General features: G+C 30.4%; 1 protein-coding gene across 4 annotated transcripts in view; it reads left to right on the top strand.

Annotated features, from left to right (window-relative positions):
• Positions 1 to 23,462, top strand: part of LOC127709241 (uncharacterized) — a 142,061-nt gene that overhangs the window by 26,898 nt on the left and 91,701 nt on the right. For all 4 annotated transcript variants that reach the window (XR_007985563.1, XM_052214656.1, XM_052214653.1 and 1 more), the window contains exons 7-9: positions 3,256 to 3,386; positions 5,579 to 5,777; positions 21,630 to 21,778. Coding sequence is in view for 3 of the 4 variants with exons in the window: in XM_052214656.1 (XP_052070616.1) it covers positions 3,256 to 3,386; positions 5,579 to 5,777; positions 21,630 to 21,778 (479 nt within the window). In the remaining variant the exon portion in view is untranslated. The remainder of the gene's footprint in view (positions 1 to 3,255; positions 3,387 to 5,578; positions 5,778 to 21,629; positions 21,779 to 23,462) is intronic.

Genomic DNA, 23,462 nt, shown 5'->3' with positions numbered 1-23,462 from the left:
ACAAATATCAGACTAAGAAATGATTATTGGACAAAATTCTTCCTTGAGATCATACTTTGTGTCTATTCTGTTATTAGATATTTTGGTAGCCAATTGGATAGTTTTAAGTATTGAATTGTATAGGGTCAATTTACTTCCTTGATCCTAAAATCATGCTTTTAACTTTTTTTGGACCTTGTCAACAAATTTCATTGACTGTATAATAGTAACAAGGTTATTAGTTTACTCTCCACAAAAAAAATTCAATCTTATGACCTTCCTATTTGTTAGAATATGAAAGTAATACTTGGTTTCTATAATGAGGATGTATCTTGATTGCAGTTGAAATCAATAATTTAAAGACTTGATTTCACAGTTGTATAGACAAAAGGTTAAAACATGTATGCACATACTCAATCTTACAATTTTATTTAACTTTCTACAAATATCAGTCCTATAAGAAGTGTATTTGATGAAACTCTGCCTGATATAATAATACAGATCACAATAAGTGTCAAAAGAAAAACATTTAAAAATCTTACAAAAGTAATAAATGTAATGTTTGACACTTATAACAAACAAAAAATGGCAAAAATGCTTCCAGGAAATGTTATTGATATAATGTATAAAATATTAAAGAGCTGTAAAAATGTTATTCGGTGGTATTTTAAGGAAAACCATTTATACCTGTACGAACTTTTGGAAATGTTTTATGTTATAGTAGTTTTTAGTCTACATGATCAAAATGACCAGCATAATCCTAACTCCTCACTTTGCATCCAATGTCAGGCTTTGTAAACACTGTAGGCAAGTGGGAACCATTATATTAACAAGAATCTTCCAAATTTTATGTTGTGTTCTTGACAATCAACCAAAATGGCTGCATTTACTTATAACTAGTACATAGGGGTTAAAATCAATAAAAATTAAAATTGAAAATCGATATATCCATATGAATAACGGAAGATGTGTGGTATACATCAATGAGACTAACAACAAAATAGCAATCCAGAGGGCAACAAACAGTCTCCAATAATAGACAAGTATCTTTACAATTTGTCAAGCTTTTTAAAATCCAGGTGATTATACCATATGTCAAGCTTTTAATCATCCAGGTGACTATACAATATGTCATGCTTAAATCATCCAGGTGACTATACAATATGTCATGCTTAAATCATCCAGGTGACTATACAATATGTCAAGCTCTTAATCATCCAGGTGACTATACAATATGTCAAGCTTTTAATTTGTTCAAGTGACTATACAATATGTCAAGCTTTAATCATCCAGGTGACTGACTATACAGTATATCAAGCTTTTAATAATCTAGGTGACTATACAATATGTGTTGTTTTTGATCATTCAGGTGACTATACAATACGTCAAGCTTTTAATTGTTCAGGTGACTATACAATATGTCAAGTTTTTTTATCATCCAGGTGACTATACAATATGTCAAGCTTTTAATTGTTCAGGTGACTATACAATATGTCAAGCTTTAATCATCCAGGTGACTATACAATATGTCAAGTTTTTAATCATCCAGGTGACTATACAATATGTCAAGCTTTTGATCATCCAGGGGACTATACAATATGTCAAGCTCTTAATATTCTAGGTGACTATACAATATGTCAAGTTTTTAATCATCCAGGTGACTATACAATATGTCAAGCTTTTAATTGTTCAGGTGACTATACAATATGTCAAGTTTTTAATAATCTAGGTGACTATACAATATGTCAAGCTTTTGATCATCCAGGGGACTATACAATATGTCAAGCTCTTAATATTCTAGATGACTATACAATATGTCAAGCTCTTAATCATCCAGGTGACTGTACAATATGTCAAGCTCTTAATCATCCAGGTGACTGTACAATATGTCAAGCTTTTAACACCATTTCAATGATCTGCCATTGACACCCAATTGTCCAAATAATGAAAAAACATATAAAAGAATTGATATACAACAGTTACTGACAAATTAAGATTCCTTACTTGGATATATAGCTCTCATCTTTGGGAAAATGATACAAATATATTCTTCTTAATTTGTTATGGCATTTAACCCAAACCACCATTAATCATCACTTCTGTCATTACATAACCCAAATCATCATTGCTCCTGACCTACTAATAACAGAAAACTTTGAACCAATAAAAAAAATACTTTGAAGGACCAGTTACTTCTAAACCTAAATGAAACATTTATGCTCCCCTTTTAGAATCATGCTTGATGATTCAAAATAGAATAAAACATTATGTAACCCTTTTAGAATCATGCTTGATGATTCAAAATAGAATAAAACATTATGTAACCCTTTAAGAATCATGCTTGATGATTCAAAATAGAATAAAACTTGATGTAACCATTACTAAAGGAAAATGGATAAAAAACTGTTTGGCCAAAATAAAAGATTTGTATGGATTTCACTTAATTTTGCATGCTGATAACAACCCTAATATAGTAGAATAAGATTTACATTTACCAAAAACCTCTTAGGGAATATTTTTAAAAGTCTTAAAATTTCAAAAGCAACAATCCACTCTTTCTTCACAAAAAATACTGCAAAAACTATGCCATCGTACATCATCCTTATCCATAATATTTTTTTATATATTAGAGATGAACATTATGATTCTAGTCATATTTATATTCAGGATTGTGCTTTTGATTTTATCGATGAAGGATGTAAATAAAAAATTGCTAATCAGAACTTGTATACCTACATTTTATTGTTTCAAGTTTAATATACACATATTCTTGTCCAAATTATATTTTGTGATGAAATGTTACCCTTCAATCATCGTATATAATGTTAATAGGAATAGGTTATTATTGATAGTTACAGTCTAATACAACTACTTACTTGTAGAGGTTTTTGTAGTACTAGTGTAACATGAAAGTACACATTTACAAGTCATAGAAAATGATTTTTTTCGTCTGATAATTACACTTTTTTTGTAACTATCAATGGTGTGAACTGGAGCAACTACAGTTTGCAAAAGTACCCCGATAGTACATTTTTATGTCCTTGACAGTGAATATTGTTTAACCCATTTGGTCATTTTGAAGAGAAAAAAATAGTTGTAGAGTCTTCTCTTTGTTGTGCTTTTAAATATATGTATCTTGGAAAGTAATGGGTTGAAATTGGATTTGATTGCAGACCTAATTTTTAAAGAATTACAGATTTATGTGACTAGAAAATTTCAGGAAATTGTATTTTTTAGAATTTTACTATTTCTTTTAAACTTTTGATTTATTTTCAGGTAGCTGTGGGGGTCATCTTCAGGGAATATTACAGACATTCCATTCACCTCATTATCCTCAAACATATCCTAAACATTCATCATGTATATGGAGGCTAGAAACTCCTGTAGGAACTAGAGTTTATTTAAAGGTGAGTAGATACTGGGATAAAATCTCTTTATTACAAAGCATTTCTTAAGGAAAAAAATTGTGTCCTTAAAAGTTTGAAATGAAACAATAATTATAGTTTATAGCCATTATGTATTTTGAAAATGAGCTGCTGGATTTTATTTGTATGTAGAAACACTGAAAGGGTAACACAAGTTTTAGATTTCTTACCATTTGAACAGTGATACTTTGAATTCTATATTTGCTTAGAAAATGACAGTGACTGATGACTTTGTGTGAAAATGTATCTAGCTGGACTATTTTGGTCAGGGATAAAGTTATTTTTCTATCAGATCTTCATTGACACTTGATTTTGATTGATTTCTGCATCATTTTACAAGGGACATTGAAGAACTATTTCCAAATGATTTGCTAAAATGAAAATAATGAATAGGGCTTGCCTTATCAGACTCACAGACAATTTTGTTTCTATTTCATTGTTTTCCTTTTGTTATGATGAAAATACCAGTGAACCTCAAATAGATAAAAGAAGAATGTGTCTGAGGACACGAATGCCCCGGCTCAAGCTTTGCAATTTTCCAAGTTAAAAAGGGGCATAACTCTAGAATGGTTAATGACTCACAATCCAAATTTGAACTCTGTGTGTTGTGGTTCTTAGCATTGTGTATGAGTTTCATAAAACTTTCATGAGGCAAACTAAAGTTCAATTGCAGATACGAAAATGAGAATGGAAGATGGACATTTAGTAAACAAAATTAATGAAAAACAACTTTCCAGAGATCTTAAGACACATAGTAGTAAACTGACTACTTCAGAAGATCAAAAACACAAGATATCTTGATGTTTGCCTGTCGAGAGGCTTATAAGTACAAGTACTATACAGAAAGAAGCCTCTTGTTATTGCCTGTATGATTGTGTGTGGTTCATCATAGTATTGTCATGTTTAATGATTATGTGCAGGAATCTTACAGTATAAACATAGCAATGTAGAGCAACTCTATGTGCAACTCAGTCCTCAAAATTGGTTCAGTGGGAGATGGAATTATTCTTACTGCATAAAACATAATCTAGTTGAAAAATATTGTTATTGATTTAAATTCTTGGTAGAGTTTTATGCATAATTTAGATTAGAATAATTCATTTTAAGGCAACTTCTAAAGCTAATTTTTAGATCAATTTTATGTCTGTAAAATTTTTCCTCACTAGGTATGTCAGTTTGAAACTTATACCTGTTATTTGGCATGTTAAGGTTCTAGTAGTACTTTATTTCCATCTTTCTATCTCTTTCAAAATTGATTGAATTGTTGGTTAATGGACATCAGGAACTCAGCAGTTTTAGTTGTTAATTGTATGAATTATAGGTTCCTCTTTCAAACTTATAATATATTAGTCAGAAGTCTAGTATGGCTACCAAAGGTAAACTAAAACATTTTACAAAAACTTTTGGGAATACCATATGAAAAAGCTTCTTAGAACATTTACAATATTTTATCCATATTGTGCAATTACTATAATGTAATGTGTTTACTTATTATATTATGAAAGATTCTTATATTGTCCAGAGTTAAACTTGTGACTATTTTTTTTAAAACAATTTGAAATGAAAGATGGCCACCAAAGCAGAACGTAAACCAACCCTATGATTAATACCATGGAGATGTAATGATCTTTTTCTTGTAAACATATTCACAGAGCAGATTTGTTATATTCAAAATTCAGGATCATGGTGCCAATCTAAAATTAAGCGTATCTCCCAATGTGGAACATGGTACAACATAAGACCTTTTAAAGTTACTGCATGTAAACAGCTTTTTAAAATTCTTTCTGGATGTGTTTACTGTTGTTTAGAGAAATTACCTCTTTCAGAAACAAATTCATCTTTAAATTATCTAGCAGTACAAAACATTAAACAACAGAAATAGAGACAAATGCATTTTCACAAGTCTATAACCATTAAACGATCAATGTCTAGGAAATAGCATTTTGAGTTCATCGTTTGTAGATTGACACTAATATACTTCAGACCAAAAGATTCAACGAGTACATACACACATTTCAAAATTCAAGTTTGAAACAAACACACACTAATATTAAACTGCAAAGTGATTATTTTAATGCATTTTTTGTTACATTTTAAGTCTAAATAAATCATACTGTATTTCTAGAAAGTAAAAAGAAGAATTATATCAAATGGTGTGCTTTGTTCTGTTTCAGTTTGAATCATTTACAGTAGAAACATTGTATGATAAAGTCATAATTCATGATGGCAGCTCCGAGAAGGATCCGCTGGTCGGGACTTATTCTGGAACTGACAAACCAAGTGTGCCATATTCATCATCAAATTTTTATCTAGTCATATTTCAATCAGACCAGGACAATCAAATGTCTGGATTTAATGCATCATTTTCTGCAGGTAGGTATAAAAAAAAAGATGAAGGCATGAAAAGTTATGTCCTTGTTAACACCTTATATGGTTATATGCTTTCCTTCAAATTTTTTTCATGTCTACAACATCTTTTGTTTACTGTTTACATATCCAAAATACCATTATTTTCCTTATTTATATCAAGAAAATTGGAATGTTTTCTTTCACCTATATCTTAACCTAAACACAAGTGTGAACATATTTTACTGAAATAAGGAAATATTGTTCAAACAGTACCATTAAATACCTTTGTATGGGGTCTATATGGTCTTTGTTTGTCTTTGTTATCTATATATGTTGTTGTTATAACATGATATTTGTTCTGACACTCTATGCTCGATATAGAATGTTGATCATAAACCTTCAGCAAAGTGGCTGAAACTGAAAGTATATATAAGTTTTACAGTTTCCATCAGCTTGAGAGTGCATTTGTTTCTAACCCGAAATTTTGTCATGATGACTATCGTTTAGTAAACATTTAGCTGCTAGAAACAAATACATTGTTTAATGACCTTTATCGGCCCCGCGTAGTGAGACAGAAATAGATTACATACACGCACTGTAAACAAAAAGTGAGGGAAATGAATGACCAGGAGTTTGCGAAAACAACACATGCTCATAACTATTTAAACGACAGATGCAGAAACAAATGTATCGTTTATACGTCTCAACAATAAAAGATCAACGACTATATATATACGCGACTATTTTGAGCGTACATCGTTTATTTGAACAATGTCAACGTTGACCAAAAAATGTAAGAAACAAATGGATTAAACTCTACACGCGTAATCGTTTACATCGTTTAGGTTAGAAACAAATGCACTCTGAGTCTTGGGTTAGTGGGTGATGCATGCAAGGCACCCTGTCTTGATATGTTTGTGTTTGCAATTATCTGGCATTTTTTTTCTCTTGGTTTGTTTTTTTTTAAAATGGATTTTAGACTTTAGAACAAATGGAAATTACTATAGCCTGCTATTTATTCTCATAACAAACTGTTGGATATAACAATCAAAATGTGAAACATGCTGCTCGGTAACCTCAAATTAAACATACATCATTGAAAATCTTGTTAGAAATGAATAATGATGGGCAGTCCTTATTTCCTATTCTATTTCCTGTGTTGCCCCTACTTTTTTTAGGCTGTATCTTTTCTTGTCATTCCTAATCCCCAACTTTTTTGTTTTCAATCCAGGGTTCCTCCCATCATTAATTGTTCATGTCACTGTAATCTTCATTTCAAATTTGATTGTTTTTCACGCCTTTTGCATTTTTTTATTCTTGCACCATAAACTGTTCTCTCTTATATTATCTTTTTTTCTACATTTGTTAGGTCAAAGAACCTTTTCCATCTCCCCTGTAGAGAATATGAGAGGAGATAGTCTCTTAGCAAGTTGATTTACTTTTCTGTTGATGTTTTATGAGTTTAGTAAAAGCTTTGAAAGATTCTAATATGACAAATGATCTAACTATATCAGGGTGTGACTGACTTCATGCAATCTGGTGTGTACCTGACAAAATAATTAACAACATTAGCGCAAGAACTCTCTTTATGTTATGTCAGAAAAATCAAAGGTAAAACTTTTGATTCCGTAATAAATGAAAAGTTAAATTTACAATAAACAGCATGTGCGGTATGATGCTATGCTGTAACTGCTGTGTATATAATAAATATTGTATATTAAATAGTCATAATATGAAATGGATATCATCATATATAACTCAATATGAAACAAAGTTAAAACTATTTATGCTAAAAACTAAAGTTTGAAATATATCACAATGGATATGATATTTAGTTTACTGAAACAGTTCTGATTTTAAATTTAAAAGTATTTCCATTTAAATTGATAATCGTGAGACTGCAAAAATTCACCATCACGAAGGATATAGTCAATTTGGAATCAAATTTAGATGAGCATGTAAATAGTCTTTTATAGAAATTCTGGTCTTTTTACCTAATGTATAACAGAGGGTAAGCAGGAAAGTGGTTATAATTGATTGATGTGAATAACATGTTACTAGTTGTACAAAACATAAAAGGGGCTTCAGTGTGACAAGTATTAATGAGAATCTTTTATTTATTTTCAAAAAGCAGTTCATAAATTTTAAATAAAAGAACTAATTTATGGTATACTAGGAAATTGTATGTTTTTTTCCTGGTTTTAATGTGTTGTTGGGTTAATGTCTTAAATTGCTTAAATCCCTACAACTGGTTTTATTTGTGTCTCTATTGTGTGGATTTAACAGTATCCGTTTACTTAGTTTTTACAAATTAAAATAATATTATATCTAATGTTATCACAAAGAAAAGAAAAAAACACCCGCACATTCTGTGTGCTATTGAAGTTTTTCAGTAACAGTTATTTTCCAGACAGAGGACTTAGAATGAAAAATCAGTACCTCAAAAGCAGATTGAATATAAAAATAATATTACAGTAAACAAATTTAAGTCACGATCAAGTTGTAACTCCCCGACAGAACAAAAACAGATTACAAGTTGAACTTTGTTGTAGATACTATCTTACTATAAGCATATACTACTATATATCTTGTCCACCTTCAAAAAGAAATTATGAGTAGCTTTTGAAATTTACAGACTTCAAGATAAGGATTACATGGCATTTTTCATGCTCTACTTTCAGTTTCGCTGTTATCAGCTTTCATATTTGTATAACTGTTTAATTTATATACATGAAGACACAGATTATTTGACAAATGCCAAGGTTTTGCTCCATAGAGTAATAAATTGATTTGTACTATAAAAACTTTATACAATAAATTAATGCATTTCTTTAGATGGTATCTCAATTATTTTCAAAAGAATAGAAAGAAAACAGAAACAGATTAGGGAGGTGTAATGTTCACATAGTCAAATAATAAAATATAACTGTCAATTTTTTGCATGGTTGAAAATAAGATATGATGTGTGAAATTCTATGCTGCTGCACATGGTTTTATTCTCTCAGGGCCATGTTACACACTATCACAGAGTGCAGAGTAGGATGTGTGAGTAGGAAGGTAGAAAAATGTTAACCTTTTGTTAAATTGGTGGTGTGCCATTAATTACAAGATAATGCTAAAATCTTTAAAATAAAAAAAAGTGTATCTAACCTACAGGTATTGAAGGTAAACTGAGGATGAGGCTCCTCTATTTGTAAAAGTTATATTCATGTTGTATTGGAAGTTATACAGAAGTTGATTGGTACTGTGTCTCCTCTACTTTTAGAAATTTATTTATGTAAAAAAGCAAGATACCTATTAAATCTGGTTTTATTTGCGTAAAAAAGCAAGATACCTATTAAATCTGGTTTTATTTGCGTAAAAAAGCAAGATACCTATTAAATCTGGTTTTATTTGTGTCATTGAAATGATGTATTATTGATGTATACCAAACATCTTCTTTTATTCAATTATAAGAAACCAAAACTTTATGCTTAAACTTTTTTAAGTTGTCTTCCAAAATTTTTTTCTTGTGAGTGAAAACAGAAAAAAGTATTGAAAACATATTAAAAGAAAAGTGATGTTACTAGTTATCTTTTCTGAAAATACACAAATTCATTTTATCAGTATCTGAAATAAGTATTTTTTAAACTGAAATTTGCTGATCAAATAAATTTATTTTTTAACATTTTTTGTTAAATTTGTAGCTTGGTGAGCAGGATTATGCATAAAATAACTGGCTAACTGTAACAAAGGATTTTTTTTCCAAAAGTCATTAGCCCCTCAATTTACAAATTAAAAGCTTTTTTGTTTAACTGAAAATGAATAGAATAAATTTGATTTTTGATTATGATTGAGAGGGAGGAGGGGTTTTTATGAGGTGACAGTTTCACACTGATTATGACAGATGATAATAGCTTTATTCTTTTTGTGGTTGTTGTGTGATGAAGACTGGATTGAAGCCAACAAATACGAAATATTTTTACGTAGCATTCTTCATGATGTCATTAAAGTAATATTTGGAACTAAAGGTGCATGTAATGTTAGTTGTTTGACGTCAATATTGAACTTAGGAATTAAGAAAAAAGGGTGGATACCGTGATCAGATATCAAAACAAACCAAAAATAGCATTCTCTGTTTTTTCAATGCCTTTGATTAAATTTTTATCTTACAGATTGCTACCAAGTACATGTTTGATGTATTGGATTTACAAATTATAGCTTTATATCTCAAATGTTGCAAATGGTTTTTGTTTTAGTTTATTAAATATTATTTGAACTGTGGTTTACCACAAATATTTCTTTACGATTTTATTTAATACAAATCTTTTTCACCTTGAAGAAATGTTAAAAGTACATTAATGTGTTGTAACTACTTCTGCAGAATTGAAATAGCTTCCTGGTTATTTAAAGCAATAGTTTGCATTAAACATATTTTTATCATTTGAATATTTAAATACATCAGTATAATGAATGTTTTTACACTTTCTGAGTAGATTTCTCTGTTTCTAGATCCATAAAAACTTTAATGTAAATAGTTGTGAATAATGGTTTCAAAAGTCTTTGACCTCATTAAGGGCGTTAACTGAAATACATGATTTAGGAACTGTACAACAGTACACTTAATTTTAGTGGCCTTGAAGATCTTCTTAAGATATCTACAAAATTTGCATTTATAATTTGGAGAAAATGGATATGTGGTTAATGTGTCTCATGATATTGTTTGAAAATTATGTTTGCAACAATTCTTTGTTAAGTATTTTAGGTAGCCTGTCATAAGGCAAAAATCTGACTCCTATCGGAAACTTGAATTAAATGGTCTTAATTTAAGTATGTTTTGCTTCAAGAGTTGTTTTTTTTCTGAACTCCTAGAATCCTCCCAGGTTATGGGTCTGTTTTCTATTGGCCTGTAAAATGGTTTAAAAATATTTTTTTAAATACAAAAAAAAGTAAGAAGATGTGTTATGATTGCCAATGAGACAACTCTCCACCAGAGACCAAATGACATAGAAGTTAACAAATATAGGTCACTGTGCGGCCTTCAACAATGAGCAAAACCCATACTGCATTTAGTCAGCTATAAAAGGCCCTGAAATGACAAATGTAAAACAATTCAAACGAGAAAACAAACAGCCTGATTTTAAGTCTGTTTAGGATATAAAAGTTCGAGATATATACACTTGGTGTAAAATGATATCACAAAAAACTGAAATTTTAATATAATTTTAAAACAATAGAAATCAACAGTCCATTTATTTGAAACTTTTGGAAAGAGTGTTTGAATTCACTGAGAAAATGCATGATTTTATGAGTTTAAAAGCAATAAATCTAAAATATAGATGTTGTTTTTTGTTTTTTTTTACAGTAAAATATATTGTACGAAAAAAAATTGAAAAGGCTAAAATCATATATAAAAGTAAATCAACATCTAAGAACCAAAAAAAATCCATTAATTGCTTAGTTGTCATTTATGGATCATCAACAGGTCATTAATATTTCAATAGGATCTTTTGATAAAAACATTTATATGTGAAAGTATTTATAGAAGAAAGTGAAGATTGATTTTCTTATCTTTAAGAGATAATTCCTTTATGAGCTCCTCCCAAAACTCTAACTAAATCAGTGTGTCAGAACCTTGTTCATTTTGACCTTTGATAAGCACGTGGCTTGTTTTGACTTACACCAGACCCATGCTAAGTTTCATCAAAATTCATGTAGTTATAAAACTAATCTAACTTCTGTTTTCACTTATTTTTTAGAAACTGAAAACTTTGATTGTTTGAGTTTTTTTTTTGGAAAATGAGGAAACTTGAAGACTTCTATCTTCCTGGAGAGTCATTCAGCTTGTTGTAGGTCTGTCATCCTTGAGATACTTGGAGGCATCAATCTTCCTGGAGAGTCCTTTTGATTATAGGATGCCTTTCTTTTTCCTGGCAAGTGCCTCAAATTGTTGGAGGTGTCTTCCTAGAGATTCCTTTGGATAGTTTGAGTCTTTTTGACTTCCTGGTAATTCCTTGACATTTTTTGGAGGCCTCTGTCTTCATGGAGAGTCTTACAAATTGTTGGATGCCTGTATCTTCCTTGGGAGTCCTTCAGATCGTTGGAGGTCTCTGTCTCCTTGGGTCTTCTTAATTCTTGTCATCCTGGATAGGGTAGAAAAATTAAGCCTTTGCATTGGCCCACAACAAACTTTATCTTATCAAGTGTTGCTTGAAGAGTCTTTTTCATGTGAGGAGGTTACACACTCCTAACAAAGGTTGCATATTTAATTCATCCTACATAACTTAAGACACTCTTTGTTGGGTAAACCTGTAACAGAACTTAGACACAGAAATTAGTGCAATATGGGAGTCCTGGGGGTAATATCAGGGCCAGCATGGAAATTATCCTGAAAAATCACAATTTAACTTTTGAAATAAGTGTATATTTTGGAGTATCCACAATTTTTATTGAATTCACATTATATGAGATTGTAGTGTCAGTACTCCTTGGATATTAATGATAAGAAATATCTGTCTTAATAAAAGTTTTTTACAGGTTCCGGTTTGAAATAGATAACAAGTTGAAATTATGCAATCAAAGCAGAAACGATGTTTTATATAAAATGTAACTTGCTTGAATTTTTATATATCTTAGAACTCCTCCTGTATCTTGAATATATTTTCTAGGACTTAAGAATCATGTTGACATTTCGGTGTTTAACGAAGTCACTAATTACCACTCTGTATTTACAGTAAGAACAGATGTTAACATGGGTGGAGTACCAATAGAGTTCATAGCTTCAATTTTCCTTGATTATTTTATCAACTGGAAATGCTGCTTAGTAAAGAAGCCTATGATGTTTTTAATAACAAATAAAATCTCAATGAATATGGGTGTATGAATTTTACACTGAAGAGTTTCTCAGCAGTGCATTAAATTATAAGGTTTTTATCAATTTTTGTTTTGAAGACAAATTTAATTACATTATTGTATTGGAATTAGATTTTTAGTAGACACTTCAAACTGTGAGATTTGCGGCAAACCCAAGATAAAGACGATGTTAAGGATGTTCCTTCCAGAAACATTGACCTTGCATCCATATGACCTTAACACCTCTGAATACCATTCTGACATTTATTGATGAATATAATTATTATTAAAGAATAATAAGATATAAGATGATGTTATTAATGATATTTTATCTTGGACTCATAGATATCAATTATAATAAGAGATATCAAAAAGAAAAATGTTGTTTTGTAGAAAAACTCTGGGATAAATATACATCCTATTTGATTGTTACATTGCCGTTTACCATTTAGTTTCAAACTGATAGAGTCCAGTAATTTTTTTTTTTTCTCAAGGTAAATGCATATAAAAAAGGTAAAAAAAAATAAGAACTGTATAGTTTTCATTTGAATTAAGTAAATAAATGTTTGTTTAATCTATTTTAAGACCAAACGAAATCAAACAATACATCGGATAAGCCATTCATTGAAAAGGGACACCTACAGACTCTTCAAAGTGATGTTGCATGCTCCTTTAACATGCAGATAAAATAATATCTTTTCTTGTCAGGGAACTAGATATAAAGTCCCCATTCTGGCTTGATGTTACCTTAATTTTGAGCAAAGGATTTATTATCATACTAATTACCACATTAGTATCATCTCATTTTGGGTGCAAAGAGGTGCTTTTCACTTACTTTTTTTTTAATTTAGATTGCATTATTATATAATATAAGTAGATGTGGTATGGATACCAATGAGTCCTCTATCCCCCAACAGATCATACAACAAGAATATAAACATCTACAGCTGTTAGTTTGACCTTCAGTAATGAGCTGAATTATAATTGTTGTCTCATTGACCCATCTCCTTTTAATCATTTATATTCTTTAATATTGTATGATTATTAATTTTAAGTTTCAACACAGTAAAATATTTTGGGCACCTTAAAGTTGAAAAAGATACTAAAACTGCAGTGATTCCAATAAAATTGAAAATTATCTGTAATATTAGAATTTTTTGGTCAAAAGTGATCTGTGAATCATGTAATTTCTTGATACTCATACATTTCCTAGTTACTCTGAACATGGAAGTAAAATGAAATATAATACTTCCATGTTCTGTATAGGAGGCCATGCAGTGGTAGCTTGCATGCTTTTTCAAATCCAAAATGTTGATTATTCTGCCCTTCTGGTATTTTTTCTTTCATAGTACAGTATTCAGTAGTCCTCTTCATAATTGAGTCTGGGCTACATTTTCTCCTTCAAAAACTAATTAATAACTCTGTTATAACATAGAATTTGTATGATTCATAATTTGTGACATATATGTCACTGTAATGATAAACTGATTAAATATTTAGTTAATTAACAAGCTGTTAAATGAATATGAAATGAGACAAACCCTTTACTTAAAACACTACTTTGAATATAAATGTATTATCTTAATTTGTCGTAAGTGCTTCTTAATTAGAAATGATTTCCATTTATCTGTTAAACTTGTTTGTTCTACAGGTATAATTTGTCAAATAAATTTACCTTACTTCCACCCAATGCTAAAATCTGTCAAGATAAGCAGGTATAAATAGTGGTAGGCAAATAAAACTACTGACTTTCATTTCTTTATCGAAATAAAGTAGTACAAATTTCTATCAAATTGTAAATAACTTCTAAACTTCCTGAACCTTATAATGGACACTTTACCCCATATCAGATTTGATGAAAAAATGCCGTCATTAGCAAAGGAAATGGAATAAAAAATATATGTGTATCTTCATTGAAATGAGAAGTCCTATTTTTTTTTTTTTTCATGTGACGTAATGTGAGTCTGTTGACAAGCATCTTGCTCATTGCTTTTATGCACTCTTCTTGAAATCTTAAGATATAGAGTGGTCTAGACATAAATATGAAAGTTACAAAAACATAAGCATGTTTAGAATCTCAATATAAAATGCGTTATACTTATGAAATGGAAAGAAATATGGCATTATCAAATTAAATTGAATGAATTTCAAATAATTTTTTCTGCAAAAATGCAAAAATCTTGTATTGTAATAGTACTTCCTTTTGGTCACTGTTATGGCATATTGAAATTGGCAGATAGATGATATATGATTATGTTATTAAAGATATTTCCACCCAGAAATGATCTCTCCTGCATCTGTTTTAAGAAAGGGAGTTGTCCTGTTTAGACTGTTACAGGAATACCGGTATCTACAGACAAACACAGACCTTGCAGTTTGTTAATATGCCATAACTTTATCTATTTGAAAATAGTAATGTTTATTGAGTTATCATGGTAAAATTATCCCTTTGGTTGATTGATACAAGATCAATTACTGCTCCACCCAAAATTTGCAGAGGTTCTCAAGAGGGGCAAAGTTAATAATCTCATAATAAAAATAGCCAAAAAGTTATGTTTGTGACGAGAAATTGTCTAACGTTGAAAGAGACATTAGGGATATCACCAAGAAAATTGAATTTATATAGTTAGAATAATTTTAAAATAATAGAAATTAATTTAAGTGTATGTAACCCTGGTTACTGACATAGTTGCTCTTGATTAGTATAACATAGCTCCACAGTAGGGGGCTGTTTTGTATGGTACAAATGTCCGATCAATTATAAACTATTGACATTATTGTGAATAAATTATTTTGTAATTATTCTGGCAGTTAAATGAATTAATTAATAACTTATTATTCAGAAAGGTAAATATCAGGTGATATGAACAGACGTAGATAAATAAGATTTTTAGAGGGGAAGTCAAGTTACAAGTAGTTGTTGAAAGAAATATCTGATAAAAGTACATGCAACATATGTATGACATGTGGACTGCCAGTAAATTCAATATTCTGCTCTTTACAATGTATATTTCATAATTAAATTGTTTACCTTGTGAAATTTTAATGATACAAAGGGTACTATCAGAACCCATAAATGTAAGAAGATTATAAACACCTCTTCTTAATACTAGTCACACACTTAGTCAAATTCATATTTATAGAGGAAATTATATCAATCGCAAGCCACAACTGTCACACAGTCATAAGCATTCAAGATGGTGATGTCATTGTTTTCCAGTAGAAAATAGAATTTTCTAAAGATAACTGGAAACATCAAAAATACTTCAAAGTACAATAAACAACAGCAATCACTAACCAAATCCTTATTTTAGTGGCTTCCTCTCTTGGAAATTCTAATATGAAACACATGATAAAATTTTTCATCAATGACAAAAGAAAGGATAAGGGTATAGTCATATGAGAATCATGTGAAATATGTTGAAAAAGTTTGTTTAAGAATACTCCACTGCAAGAAAAGGGAAGTTGTGTCTTCAGTTTAGTCACCTGCAGAGCTGAAAATGGTGACATTCAAACATAGGCACCACAAGTACAGGGGACTGGTATAAACGTCTATGATGACATGACCTAGTTAAAAGATATAAATGAGATTTCTCAGCTCTTTAATTGTGTAATTATTTGCTTGTCATATTACATGTATCACAAGACATTTAAAACTTATTAGTATAGTAGCCATGCTTATGTAAATTGTGGGCGTGTACCATATAAAACTGTCAAAGATTGTTTACATTGTTTAGTGTCCTTGAATATTTTATTAGACCCAGACAATAAGGTGGAGTATTAAGTGAAACCAGAAGTTGACAAGCATTGCGTTTCAGATAAATGGCGCTGTAACTACAGAGGTTAAAAGATTTCTTATGAAGCAGCTTGCAATTCATTCTTTATTCTCTGTAATGATATTAGGAAATCTTTGACCAGAAGACATTTGACACAAGTTAAATATTATACTTAAAAAATATTGGTACAGTTTTACATATGGAGATACATTTTAATATAAAGCATTTGGAAGTCAGAAGAGTCTAAGACTCAACTTCAAGAAATTAGGAACCAAAAAGGTTACAGGTTTCAAACAAAATAAATTTACAAATGCAATTATTTTCACCCTTTATCAGAAAATGAAGTCTTCTTAGTGAAAAAATAGAACCAAATATAGAAACCCAATTAGAAAGCATTCTATCAATTTATAGCATGAAATTGTCTCTCACACTGCGCAGCAGTATATATTCCGTTTTTCTGAAATTACGCCCCCTTTTAAAAATCTTAGATCTACCCCAGATATCCTTATGTTGATTTGCAGAATGTTTTTTCCATAAAGCTTGTAATACCACTACTTCATTCTCATGAAGACTTGTTTAAAATTTGTCCCGACATGAGACTTTGGTCTTCATGATTACTACATAGTTGATCAAGGCTATCAGTGAAAAAAGTTCAGTTTCAGTAACAGTACATCTAGTATGAAATATAAGAAATAATATAATAGCACTATAGATGGGTGGATCAAATAAACTGTGTTGACATGGTATGCAATGATACAGACCCTTTGTACTGAGATATTTCTACCATTTATTTAATGATACTTTATACTTTAAAGTAAATATATACATTTTTCATATCTGGAGAAAAATCTTAGCATGGTTTGGTGCGTGAAGCATTTTAAGGCAGTAAATCGAAGGGTGGAGCTTATTCATTAAAAGATTTTAAGCTGAAAGAAAGGATTGGTATACATTAGAGAATAAGTGCAAACATATGTAATAGAAAAACATCATCTTCACAAATTTCAAGATTGGACCACAGAGAATTGAAGAAAAAAATTGGGGGACTCCACTTGACAATTTATTTATATAAATAATTTTTTGGTAATATGTAAGTGATCTAGATTTGTTACAATTGTAATTTTCACTTTGAATTTGAAAATATCATTGTATAGTAGCAGGATTTTTATACCTTGCCTGTCCAAGAAGTGGGGCAGATTATTTGTTTTGTTCTGTGTATCTGGCCCGAGAACACAGTTATTTCGTAGTGCATTTCTTTTAGACAATAAATTTAAATTAAAAAAATCGCACCTGCTCTATCTCAAAAAGATTTTTACAGTGTAGTGTACTACTATTGATACAAATAATATCAAAATTATAGAAACTTCTACCAGCTCTAACTCAAAATATTGACAATTCTGTGTTAAGGGGGGCTAAAATTCAGTTTGACAGCTTCAGACATTCTAATTTTTGACCTTTTTTAACTGGACCAAATCACTACTTAACATAAAGATTCAGCACCCAAATTTTTTTAACATGTAATTTCATCCCCTTACTTGATATTTCATGCATAAAATATCAAGAAATAAATTGGGAAAGTGTATCAAAAAAAAATGCAAGTTATACACTGTTCACACTAGGGACTATATTCGTAGACAACGAAAACCAAAGGACGATAACTGTGTCCTTGGACCTAATAGGATAGAAAGACTTGACCAATTTTAATAAAACTTTGCATGACCTAAGCTTAGACAATTATAAGATAGTTGGCCATGTTTCATGGCCATAGGATATATATTATAGAAACTAGGGCCATTTTAATATTGAAATTTGGTGGTTTATTTTTGACGTTTAAATCAAATATTTTCAACTGTCAAGATTTTGGCCTAAAAAATTTAAATATTGCAAAAATTTGCTTTTTAAATACTCTTGAATTTAATATAATAAGTATTAAAAGCAACGGAACACTCATTTGATTTATCAGATTTATTACAGTTATTCAAAAGTCAAATTTATATGAGCCTGTGCCTGAAAATAGAGATTTTCGAATTAAGGGAAGCCTTACATAAACATGCATTTTTTTCAACCAATTTGAAGTTTTTGAAGTTTTTTAACCATACATTATTCTTCCATATATATTAAATGTACTTTAAATGTAAAGAAAAGTTACAAAAAGCATACCACATGAGTATAAAATGGTCTTAGGCCATGTAAGACTGAGAATTATTTAGAGTCGATTTAGGCCGTAGCCCATATTTACATATAAAAATGCACACAGAGGCTATAAGAAATTGAAATTTGTTACTTTTTGCTCATTTCTATGCTAAGATGTCATGATACAAGAAGTCTAATTGCAAAAGGACTCTTGAATTCAACTTTTTTTTGCAGACAGTATGGTCTAATGACCAGTTTTTCACTTTTCAATGGAAAACTTGCATGTAGTTTTACTCTCATTTGGCATATGTTTGAACCACTTACTATCCTAAAGAACAAAATTATGGTAGCATATCAAATGAATAGGGTGTACTGATCATTGTAAAGTGTTTATTTTTACAGATTTAGTGAAATATTTGTGATGGACTACAGATTTTATGTACAAAGCTCTTCACATTTCACATACATCAAACAGGCCGTTTAACCAGGGACATAAATACAAATATTCTGCACATTTTTTCTGTGATAATCTACTTTTCTCTAGATTCCGAGTTCACAAATGGTTAATTAAATTTGATTTAAGCATAGAAACACAAATATCAGGAACATAAAAAGCTGTCAGATAGAAAGTCAGCATGGCTCTTAGGCATAAAATGGAAACTGCTTTAAAATGCTTATTTTAGCCGTATAATGCCAAAATGGGACATTTTAACAGAATTTTTGTCAAACAAAGATGTAAATCCTTTACTTTTATTGAGTTTGACAAATTGAAACCAGCAAACCATTCAGGAAAGTTGCCAAAGTACAGAATCTACATTTACGGAATTCATCTCTTAGGCCCGAGAACACAGTTATTTCGTAGTGCATTTCTTTTAGACAATAAATTTAAATTAAAAAAATCGCACCTGCTCTATCTCAAAAAGATTTTTACAGTGTAGTGTACTACTATTGATACAAATAATATCAAAATTATAGAAACTTCTACCAGCTCTAACTCAAAATATTGACAATTCTGTGTTAAGGGGGGCTAAAATTCAGTTTGACAGCTTCAGACATTCTAATTTTTGACCTTTTTTAACTGGACCAAATCACTACTTAACATAAAGATTCAGCACCCAAATTTTTTTAACATGTAATTTCATCCCCTTACTTGATATTTCATGCATAAAATATCAAGAAATAAATTGGGAAAGTGTATCAAAAAAAAATGCAAGTTATACACTGTTCACACTAGGGACTATATTCGTAGACAACGAAAACCAAAGGACGATAACTGTGTCCTTGGACCATCTGTACTTTTAGTTTATTTTTTGTCCATTCTCTGTCTTTTTGTTCTGCCTCAGGATTTAATTTGGTCAAGAAGTTTGCATTGAAATCCAGAAATAATATTCTGTGAGAATATCCAGGTTAACAGTTTCCAAAATATATAGGTCTGATTGATATTGTGATCGTCACTTGACATTATCATTTAATAATCATTATTACATTTCTGAAAAATAATTTTTATTTTAAATTCTGATAGAAGCATTCCTAAAACCAAATAATTAAAATTCACATTTTTGTCCAATGTTCATCAATTGCACAAAAAAAAAAGCATGTAAAAAATTGTGAATTTACAATACATCAAGATATGAATATTTAAAGGATGTTGTGACATTGCTCTAATAGTTCAGTGATCATGGTTCAATAAATGTTTAAGTAGTTAAAAGTGAATCAAATGTAACTTTACCACAGATTAAATAAAGATATGAACTGTCCCCAATAAAGATCCAAAGACAAGTAACCTTATCCTATTATCCTTAAACAATTGATTTTCAAGACCTTGAAAGATTATCCAGTGTCTTTTTTTTACTTTAAGTAAATTAATATAGTGAATGCAGATGAAGATTCTGTTTCAATTATTGGTCAGACAACTTTAACTAGTTTGAGAGGAAAAAAAAAATAAATTGTTTCCTTTCATATTTAAATTTTGTCCCAGAACCATCATGGGTTGCTATTATTGAACTTATTCTTTCACAGTACCTTTTTATGCCTACGATAGTAGGGGTCATTATGTTTTCTAGTCTGTGCATCCGTCTGTTGTTCTCGTATCAGGTTTAAGAATTTGGTTAAGTTAGTTTACCATGAAGGTGTGGTCACATAAACTTTGAACTAAGTATGTATGTTTTTCATGATGTGATCTTAAAAATTATATGCCAAAATTTGGTTTTGATCCCAATTACATGGTTCACTGAATACAGAAATGTGATATCAGGAAATTAATACATACTCAGGTTAAAGTTTATGGTTAAGGTAGTTTACCATAAAATTGTGGTCACATAAACTTGAAACTTACTACACATAATCGTAATCATGTGAATTAACTTAAATAACAAGTTGTGATATTGACCCCCATTGTAAGATTTACTGAATATGGATCTCATTACAATATCCCATTTAAAAGATGGTAGATTTATTTAGGGACTTCATTCGTGAGTACCGGACTGGTATCCTGTAACTGGGATCCTATTCCAGCTTAAAACATCATTAGGGTGTCAAACTAAATGGTTCTGCTTTCCAACAGAACAAATTATGTGCATACCTTGCCTTTGCAGTTCCAGAGTCCATGACCCCAAATGTGCAAGTTGATATAGTGTTATACATTGGTGCCTGGCAAGCTAAACCTGTTTACATTGCAAATTGATGTTTTGTCATGCATGAATTAGATTTGCTCCTCATTGCCAAATATTAAGAGCAGATACTGAAATTGCAAAGATAACATTCTGTGACAAATTTATTTATAGCATAAATAATATTTGTGTTCCTTGCTTGGTTCAGATATTCATTAATTACTTGAAAAGTCTTTATAACCCAGGTTTTCTAAAGCAAGAGGTGCATAATGATGGTAGAGTCAGTTTGTCTTTCCCTTAGTTTCCACCCACTTTTGTATACGTTATTGCTCCTGAACCACTTGACAGAATTTTGTGTACACAGAATCTTACTCACTTGATGTACTTTTTCTCCTAATTCTTTTCTTTATCTAAATGATTTTTGGGGTTTCCTTTAGCAAATTCTGTACTTTGCAAGGGGCTGTGTATCATTTAATGAGATTTACTTGTAGTACCTTTAGTTCTTATTCAATATCATGCTTATATTTCAGTGCCTATGGACAAATGTGGAAGTGAAATGATTGCATCTAGTAAATCACAGTGGTTTGGATCTCCAAACTTTCCAAATTCCTATCCAAACAATATACTGTGTGACTGGATCATCAAGACAAGCAACTCAGTGGACCTCATATCATTACAGGTATGTAATGTTTCATAGGTGAAAATTTTGATGAATTAGTGTTAAAATTTTAGACTTTACAATCTATAGGTTTCCATGTGTTTGATATGCTTTAGTTTTTGAAAAAGGGTCTGTCTGAACTTTTAAAATTGCTAAATGGCCAAATCATAAAGTTGAAGTTACAATTCATTCCTTGAAATGGGTACAAATCTAAATTTTAAGATGTGGAAATGCCAATATTTGCGTAAACTTAAATTTCTAGTGTGATTTATATGACATTGACATCATATTCATGGATCAAAATATTTGCGTAAACTTAAATTTCTGTTTTGATTTATATGACATTTACATCATATTTATGGATAATTTTTGATGTTAATATAAAGTGATACTTTCAACATGAAATTCAATCATAATTAGTAAAGCTAGGGGAGACCATTCAGCATGTGTACTCTTGTTTGAAGTGTTAATGGCTCATCAGTGGAAGAAAGAGAATCCATAAATAACAAGCAATAAAAAGCAATGAACAAAAAGACATAACTAAGTAATGATAGTATTACCAAGGAGGTTATATGAGAAGGAGAGTGCACACTCTGCTTGATGTAAAATTAGCATCCCCAGGATAGCAATTCCATCAGAGGAAAATGATAAAAATATAAAGAAACCGACATGTTTATCACCCACATGATATGGCCCTCTGATGTACCAGGCTGTTACCGCTAACAGTCCTTGTGATTAGGAGAATCGCTAATGTCACGTGATTGTTATCGGTAAGTGGGTCATCAAAATACAGGTGTACTTATCGTTACTAATCAGTTTTAATGTGTTTTTAATTTGCAATATCATTTGATGCGAAATTCGAAAGTATATTGTCTAACTACGGTGAAAATCGACAAAGAAATGACAAAGTTATGAGGGTGTAAAGAAATTTAAGAATGCAATTTCTATTGCACTCCACCTTGCTTTAAGATTTCACTTCACCTGTATGGCTCTGCCCATGATAATTGGTAGGTAATATCATAGAAAATAGAGGAATATGTGAGGTACTTTCGTTACGGTGACTGGTTGCGACCAGAGCGAATATTTGTAATTGAAACAAAGAGAAATTTATTGAGAGCAAGCGAAAAGTTTGTTTCTCATTGCGTTAGGCTGTAGATATAGGCATAGGCGCTTAGATTTTCATTTCCCATGTTGGATCCTGGAAATGGAAAATGGTAGGTTATATCCTCGAAAAGGAATATGTGAGGTACCTTTGTTGAGGTGACCGGTTACGACTGGAACGATTTAATTTTATTGAAACAGAGGAATTTATCTGAGAACCATCAAAAAGTTTCAGACTTTCTCCGTGTGGAATGCTGTAGACATAAGAACATGGCAATTTTTTTTCTATCATTAAAATCGTTTCTTTGCAAAATTCATTGTTTTTGTATCCGTTCATCTCATTTTCCAACATATATAAATTTTGGTTCCCTTTAAATTGACGGGCTCTCACTGAAAGCAAAGGAACAAAAAAATATAAGAAAAATAAAGTTATATGATATCAATTTTTATTTTTGAAAATCCTCAATGTGACCACGCCAATCATTACCTTGTTATACACTGAATTTAATTAATACTTTGTTAAAATCAGTACTTTATTGGCTTAATAAGACGGTAAAATGTCAGAAAATTAACACATGCATTTTGTACATTTATACTAAGATTG

The sequence above is a fragment of the Mytilus californianus genome, unplaced genomic scaffold (genome assembly GCF_021869535.1).
Source record: "Mytilus californianus isolate M0D057914Y unplaced genomic scaffold, xbMytCali1.0.p SCAF_7, whole genome shotgun sequence".
Lineage (NCBI taxonomy): Eukaryota > Metazoa > Mollusca > Bivalvia > Mytilida > Mytilidae > Mytilus > Mytilus californianus.
The sequence above is the reverse complement of the archived record's forward strand: the minus strand, read 5'-3'. Positions and strand labels throughout refer to the sequence as shown.